The sequence below is a fragment of the Oratosquilla oratoria genome, chromosome 32 (genome assembly GCF_046742065.1).
Source record: "Oratosquilla oratoria isolate Oo_2021 chromosome 32, ASM4674206v1, whole genome shotgun sequence".
Classification (NCBI taxonomy): domain Eukaryota; kingdom Metazoa; phylum Arthropoda; class Malacostraca; order Stomatopoda; family Squillidae; genus Oratosquilla; species Oratosquilla oratoria.
In genome coordinates this window covers 4,414,612-4,423,518 of record NC_134808.1, presented here as the reverse complement: position 1 = coordinate 4,423,518, position 8,907 = coordinate 4,414,612, and the positions used below count along the sequence as shown (strand labels likewise).

General features: G+C 37.9%; 1 protein-coding gene across 1 annotated transcript; it reads right to left on the bottom strand.

Annotated features, from left to right (window-relative positions):
* Nucleotides 1-2,240: 2,240 nt before the first annotated feature.
* Nucleotides 2,241-6,698, bottom strand: LOC143017480 (uncharacterized). The gene has a single exon (XM_076172269.1). The coding sequence runs from the start codon at nucleotides 6,696-6,698 to the stop codon at nucleotides 2,241-2,243; it is 4,458 nt and encodes a 1,485-aa protein (XP_076028384.1).
* Nucleotides 6,699-8,907: the final 2,209 nt, after the last annotated feature.

The following is an 8,907-nucleotide window of genomic DNA, read 5'->3' as shown; positions in this document are numbered from 1 at the left end:
GGAGAACTAACAAGAATATTGCAGGAGAAGAGACGAGAAAAGCTAGGCAAATAAGTAGAAGAAAGAAAAGGCAACAGATAAACAAAGAATTAGATGAAATAGATCAGGATACTAAAGAAGGCAAGGTCAGGGAACAATATGAAGGAGTAAGGAAACTTAGGAAGGGATACCAACCAAGAACAAAGATGATAAAAGATAAAAACGGTGAAATTTTGATTAATGAAAAAGATGTAATGGAACGATGGGAAGAATATTTTATGGAACTCTTAAATAGACCTGAACATGAAAATCCTTTGATTGGTAAAGATATACAAGGACCAGAGGATTAGCTGGAGGAACCATCGCTGGAGGAAATAAGAAAATGCATCAGAGGTTTAAATAGTAATAAAGCTCCAGGAAGAGATAATATCCCAGAGTTGGGCTGCAAATAAATTTCGATAAAACCAAACTAATGTGCATGAGTAGAGAGGAGAGGAACGTAGAAGATGTGTTTTTCGAAAACAAGAGAATAGACAAGGTAGAGAGTTTCATATATCTAGGTGCAACAGTAACAAATAGAAACGAGATGAAGACACCAGTAGTCTTTGTTCCATTTGTTTTGTTAATCTCCATGTCCCACTGGCATATAAAATTATAGGGCGTAGGATTGTATTGTAGATTCTTAATTTTGTATTTCTTGATATACTTTTCTTCTTTAATATTGGTACAAGGCTACAATAACATCTGTTTGCTGAAGCGATTTTTATAAATCGCTTCAGCAAACAGATGTTATTGTAGCCTTGTACCAATATTAAAGAAGAAAAGTATATCAAGAAATACAAAATTAAGAATCTACAATACAATCCTACGACCTATAATTTTATATGCCAGTGAGACATGGAGATTAACAAAACAAATGGAACAAAGACTACTGGTGTTTGAGAATACAATATTGAGGCGAATTACTGGACCAGTTTTTGATGAAAATGAGAATAGGTGGAGAGGGCGATACAATAATAAACTGAGAGAAATAACTAAATAAGAGAAAATAACAGATGTTATAAGTAGAAAAAAATTGAGAAGTGCTGGGCATGTGGCGCATATGGAGGACCATACAATTCCAAAACGAGTTATGATGGGTATAATGCCTGGAAGATGACCCAGAGGAAGACCTCGAATAAGATGGATGTATGGTGTGGATGCGGAGATGGACAGAAGAGGAATAAATAAAGCAACCTGGATGGAAGCAGCACATTGTTTCACACTAAAACTCCGTGGACTGTCGTAATCGTGTATTTCAACCTGCGAGTATATTACAAATATCCTTACATAAATCCACAGTATACATAACGTGAAAAGTGTTGAAACCATCAACAACAAAAAAACCACTTGTACAAATTTACATTGGAATTAAACGAGGATAATCCTCTAAATAACCATCAATAAATCTTTTGAATAAACGTAACTACAATGACAGTTACAATAGTATGAAATATATAGACATTAGTAACAAATAAGAAGTCCAACATTCCTCTATGGCTAATTACACGATTATAAATTTCACAACTTAAGCTATTATAAGTACTCATCTAAATCATATTCTATATAAGCAATATATTGAAATCAGTATTACTTTACGCAAACAATCTGTTAACCGTAATACAACGCTCCTATCACATGTTACAAATTTTAGAAATCATAACTCACATTAGTGCTCCAAGCCTTCTAGTGTGAAAATCAAACCATCACCCGGGCAGGGACCTAGGTCCTTACATTTTCACCTCGGACGCTGGTTCCTCACCGCTGCCCGCCTCACACCTCGAAATCACCGACGAGAATGTCGGTGTAATGAGCGTCACCTCCCTAGTAATATCCACGCGAACAAACGCACAGCGATACGCGCAGAAACGGTTCCCTACACAAATACAGTATACAAGATCCCAAAGGAATAAACATGCGATGCATTTATTCAATAATTACAGTACATTAAATAGATACAAATAACTTTAATTAATACAAAATAAACATACAAATGCACAAGTCATCCTAAGTGGTTCATACAAGCAACTTGAACCAATATCATCGTATAGTGCTGATACAATGCATTTATTTAATAATTACAGTACATTAAATAGATATAAATAACTTTAATCAATACAAAATAAACGTACAAATGCACAAGTCATCCTAAATGGTTCGTACAAACAACTTGAACCAATATCATCGTATAGTGATGATACACTCCCCACCCCGCCTTGAAGTTATTGTTCCTCTATGGGAAGGACTACTACGAGCCGGTGTACTGAACGTTTAACCTGCACGTCCTCTAGTCCTTCATACTTCGATCCTGAACTCTGGTTCTTGTATCTAATTATTACATCCCTTACAAGCCCATCTCGTCCAGCTGGGGCTTCAACAACTTGAGCTAACCTCCAGCGTCCCCTTAAGGCATTATTATCCTGTACAAGTACTAAGTCATCCACTCGTAGATTCCTCTTGACAACATGCCACCTTTGCTGCACTAGAAGAGTAGGGAAGAAATCCCTTTGCCATTTACGCCAAAATCCAGTTACTATACTATTTAGGAATTCCAATCGGCGATTCATGTTACACCGAGCCCATGTTCCCACTGGTGCGTGATTGGAAGCACGACCCAACAGCAGTTCATTAGGACATATATAACATCCAGCATTCACATCAGACCCACGTTTGATGCCGATTGGCCGTTCATTCAGGAGATTAGCTACTTCAAAGAATACAGTCTGCAATTCCCCGAATGTGAGCGTGTTTTCGCCTATCATGACTTTCAATGAGCGCTTCACACTTCTGATTAATGCTTCACTTACCCCATTTTGCCATGGGGCATCAGCTGACTTGGTGAACTGCCATTCCATACCTTCATCTCTTCCAAATTTACACACATCATTCCAATCAAACTGGTTAAATACTTGCTTCAATTCTTTGCTCGCAGATACAAGTTGTGGGCCTCTATCAGAATACATACTGCATGGGTAACCTCTAATTGATACAAATCGCCTGAAAGTCAGCAACAGGCTCTGTGTATCATACCCGTCAACCAGATCTATGTACACACTTCGGGTGGACATGCAATTAAAGATAATACCAAAGGCTTTACCAAACGTCCTACGCTTAACTGCGTCACGTATTTTGAACGGACCGAACATATCACAAGCAGTATGGCAAAATGGTGGTGATGGTCTGAGTCTCTCCTCTACAAGTTCACCCATTTTTTGCCCTTCGACTTTATGAGATAATTTCTTACAGATTACACATTTATTCTTCAATGATTTCACAATTCTCCGTGCTCCAGGAACCCAAAATTTCCTTTGTAATTTTGAAATCGTGGTATCTACTCCCGAGTGATCTATACCATGCAGATGTGACAAATATAAATAAGTGAATCTATTAGTTGGTGGTAATAGCATATACACTTCAGAATTCCAATTTTGTTTCAGCCAATGCTTCATACGGCTACCTACAATAATTATGCCTTCATTGTTGATCGTAGGTCCCAGTCTGCTAAATCTAGTCTGCCAATTTTTTGAAAACTCCTTTTGAACTTCTCTCACCCATAATTTCTCTGCGACCTGCATATCGCTGCTATTAACATGGTTACCTATTGCCCTGAAAGATTTAGACCTTATTGACGCCAATACCCTACTCGTTACCCTGAGTAGCTTTACATAACTACTAAATCTTTGCAACTGAATAATAGTAGTTAGATTTGGTTGTGAGAGCCCTCCGTGAGTGACGTTATTAATTATAGATGTACACTTGTTATTCTCACCCTCATCAATTCTATCTGGCAAGTCTGTTTTATCAGTTTGACTAATTGGCCAGGATTCAAGGGGCAATTTTAAAAATTCTGGTCCCTTCTGCCAGGTTGATTCACCCGTCAGAAATTTAATCTCTGTTGAACGAGTCAGCATATCAGCGGGATTGTGTTTTGATGTAGTCCACCACCATTCCTTAGGATCAGACTTGCTTTGGATCTCTGCAATTCTAGTTCCAACGAATGATTTGAATTTATGAGAATCCTTTTGTATCTGAGCCCTCACTATTTCCGAGTCAACTATATGAATTACTCTCTCAAAATGCCACTCCAGCTCTTGCTCAATTTTCATACGTAGTCGACATGAGAGCACCGCGGCACATAGCTCAATCCTTGGAATACTTGTTTGTTTGGCAGGTGCCATTCTACTCTTAGCCATGATAATGGATGATCTATATTCTCCCAACTGCGTAAAGAATCGGCAGTATGCCACAGCTCCATAAGCAAGTCTTGATCCATCAGAAAATAAAATCAAAATCGGGTTGCCAGTCGCGTTCTCAGGTCTAATCGAACGTTCAATCCTAAGGTTCTCGAGATTGTACAATTCCTTGAAGAAATGTAGCCATCTCCTTCTGTACTCCTGAACCATAGGATCGTCCCATCCCTCATTCTTGCTATCCATTATCATCTCTCTCATTAGTAACTTAGCTGACAACAAAAATGGTTGCACCAAACCCAATGGATCGAATACTGAAGCTATCTGACTAAGAACCATGCGTCTAGTAAGGTCTTGGGGAAATTTAGATTCTAATTCTTCATTCAATAAATTGGGTCTAGAGTGAATCTTATTTTGCTTAGGGGAAAAGTTTATCCTGACAGAGTAGTAAAATTGATCACTCTTTATGTCCCATGACATCCCCAAGACCTTTTCCGTTTCAGTTTCCAACAATTTTATGCCCGCGAAATTATGATTATTCGCAGAAGTCACCCAGTGCTTCACTACAAATCCTCCGCTGGCTAGAATATGTTCTGCCTCCTTGATAAGCTCAGTAGCCTTTTCTTCGCTGTTCACTGACTGTACCATGTCATCAACATAAGTATTTCTCATTATCATTTTAGCAGCAGCCGGGTATTCACTCGCATACTTCTCCGCGGTGTGCCTTAGTGCCAATGTTGCTATTATACCGCTTGGCCTATCCCCAAATGTAACCCTTGTCATGATATAATGTTCAGGGAATTCTAACACATTAAAATCTCTCCAAATGAATCTATGCGTATGCTGATCCTTTTCATCTAGCCTAATAGTATGGTACATCCTAGATATGTCACCCATTACAACTACTTTCTCCTGTCTCATCCTTAGTAATACTCCCAACAATGAATTCAAAATGTCTGGACCTTTCGCCCAATATGCATTTAGTTGATGACCGCGATAGGAAGCCGATGAATCAAACACGATTCTCATAGGTGTAGATTGGGAATTTGGCTTCATTACCTCGTGGTGATGGATGTAATGAACGGGACCAGTATAAGATACTCTTTCAGCCCTTGTAATTTTCCGTGCTATACCTCCAGCGATCATCTCATCAATCTGATTTTGATACAATTTACAATGTTCCGAGCCACGGCTGAGCAATCTTTTCTCTGTCGCCTTCATACGAGCAACGGCACTAGCACAATTGTTGGGTAGATTTGCGGGATTCTTTATCCAGGGATATTTAACAACCCAAACCCTATTGACCTCATCAAATGTAAGACCCTGTTCAATTAATTTCAGTTCTCTAGTTTCCTTTAATGTCCACTCATCAGGTATACTCCTTCTGCAAAAACAAGGTATATCATCATAATCTGTATCGTTTCCAAACACATTATCCAAGGATACCTTCAAGTCAGGTAGTTTAGACACTTCTATTTTCCGAGTGCTAACATCAAATAGAATATGATTCACCCTAACACAAGCACTGTCGCCTCTTCTCTTCGTACCGGTACCCATGCTACCTCTAACACAATAGCCAAATTGGTTTTCTAGCAACTGGAGGCTACCTACCGTTTTTATTACTTTGGGTAATAACTGACAACAATCTGATCCAATCAGCATATCTACCTTACCAACCGGTCTCACTAGCAACATTGGATTCACTTGTAGTATTCTACTTAATTCGTTAGCATCAACCTCGTACACATTCGATGTTATCTCATCAAGACCATATGCCTTAATTTTCCAAATTTTGCCTTGTTGATCTACCAAAGGAATGGTGTACTCCTTACTCATGCATGACTCCACGACATTACCCACCTTTGTGATGGTCATCTGAACATCCTTTCCTATTAACCCTAACCTTTTTGCCATTGAGTGAGTTATAACAGTTACGTCTGATCCACTATCCCACATTGTATTTATGGGTACACCATTGTGGTATATTGAGCTAACCATTAACAAAACCTTTGACGTTTTGTGGTCATTTACATGATACATTGTTCCATTCAGTGGAGATCTATGCAATAATGGATGGTGCCACATGCCACACTTCTTGTTGTTAAAGATCACATCACAAGTTTCCCTCCTTGTACAATTCCTCGCCCGGTGTTGATTAGACAAACAGTTAAAGCATAAATTATTACTTTTGACAATTTCTAACCTTTCTTTATCACTTAATGATTTAAACACATAACAATCTTGAGTATCATGGGTACTGCTCTCATGAAACCAACATCGGTATGTGGACTGAGTTGAAATATGTTTATACCTATTGCTGTAAGTTAAATTATTAAGTACCTTAGTTATATTTAATAACTGTCTTTCTATATTAGCTTGATTACCCTGCAAGTCTTTCACTAGTGTGCTAAGATCATTATTTTGAGATTCCGTGCTCACTATATTTATGTTTGACCTCCGATTACAGGTGGTTCTAACAGCAGACCCCATGTACTCAATCCTGCGTTTCTGGGTTAACAAATATTTCAATAACTTATCAAATTCCAAACTACATCCACTATCATCCATTATTGCCACCCATTCTCTTTTCTGTGCAAGTGGTAAAACTTTTCACCATGCCTAAAACATTAGTAGAGTTCATTTCTGCTTGTAGTTTCATCTTCTTCAAATCCAAATAACACCTTTCAACCGTATCTACCATTTCAATAAGTCCCTTGTCATCGCCATCTGCTATCGGTTTAAGAGCACGTAAATCACCGATTATCAAATCTACGATTTTTCTTTCGTTACCATATTTTTTATTCAGTCTGTCAAACATACTCTCATAATCATTCTCTAGGCCTTTGATAGAGTGTAACGCTTCGCCTGACAAACACTGTCGTAATGCATAAGGGTCCCGTCCAAAAGTAGGCACAATTAGTCTCTCATAGTCATCTTTAAAACTAGGGAATTCCCTCATGTTACCTGAGAAAGAAGGGGGATCAAGTTTCTTAACTGAAACCCGGGGTATATTATTTTGTACAACTTGTTTATGAGCACCCCTAATCTTTTCTAATTCGATTTTTAAGTTCACTTTCCGTATTTCCAAATCCGATATATAACCTTCTGCCTCCTCAACTAATGTTCCCTTTTCTGTTCTGTACAGTGAACTTACCACTTTATCGTTCAATTCTTCGACACTGTTGAACACCAGTTCGACTTCGTGATAAATACCGTCTAGTACAGCAAGGGGTGCTTCCTGGTCACGCGCCGTGGTAAAGCTGTTGAGTTTCCGGGTGAATTTGCTCTTAGCAGCTGCCCGTTTCTTCTTCAATTCGTCCAGCTCCTCGTCCAGCCCCATCTTGGTTAATGTTGAAATGTTTCACACTAAAACTCCGTGGACTGTCGTAATCGTGTATTTCAACCTGCGAGTATATTACAAATATCCTTACATAAATCCACAGTATACATAACGTGAAAAGTGTTGAAACCATCAACAACAAAAAAACCACTTGTACAAATTTACATTGGAATTAAACGAGGATAATCCTCTAAATAACCATCAATAAATCTTTTGAATAAACGTAACTACAATGACAGTTACAATAGTATGAAATATATAGACATTAGTAACAAATAAGAAGTCCAACATTCCTCTATGGCTAATTACACGATTATAAATTTCACAACTTAAGCTATTATAAGTACTCATCTAAATCATATTCTATACAAGCAATATATTGAAATCAGTATTACTTTACGCAAAAAATCTGTTAACCGTAATACAACGCTCCTATCACATGTTACAAATTTTAGAAATCATAACTCACATTAGTGCTCCAAGCCTTCTAGTGTGAAAATCAAACCATCACCCGGGCAGGGACCTAGGTCCTTACATTTTCACCTCGGACGCTGGTTCCTCACCGCTGCCCGCCTCACACCTCGAAATCACCGACGAGAATGTCGGTGTAATGAGCGTCACCTCCCTAGTAATATCCACGCGAACAAACGCACAGCGATACGCGCAGAAACGGTTCCCTACACAAATACAGTATACAAGATCCCAAAGGAATAAACATGCGATGCATTTATTCAATAATTACAGTACATTAAATAGATACAAATAACTTTAATTAATACAAAATAAACATACAAATGCACAAGTCATCCTAAGTGGTTCATACAAGCAACTTGAACCAATATCATCGTATAGTGCTGATACAATGCATTTATTTAATAATTACAGTACATTAAATAGATATAAATAACTTTAATCAATACAAAATAAACGTACAAATGCACAAGTCATCCTAAATGGTTCGTACAAACAACTTGAACCAATATCATCGTATAGTGATGATACAGCACATGACCGAAGGTCATGGAGAGTGAGTGATTAATATATATATATATACATATATATACATATATGTATATATATATATACATATATATATTATATATGTATATGTATATATATGTGTATATGTATATATATATGTATATATATATGTATATATATATGTATATATATGTATATATTGTTATAGTCACTGGTCACTACCGTTATGTTCTTCTGTCAACCCCGAGCCACGACTATTCAAAGGCTCTCTTAAACGACCTATCAAGCCAACAACTTGCTACCTGGTTCAATGGGTTGTTGGTTCGGTCCTGTTTTGAGCCGGACTCGAAGCTGACGAGGCCCATGTCATGCCTTCGC

Excerpts from the sequence above, each read along its gene's own strand:
- LOC143017480 (XM_076172269.1), bottom strand. The coding sequence starts at position 6,698 with ATGGGGTCTGCTGTTAGAACCACCTGTAATCGGAGGTCAAACATAAAT.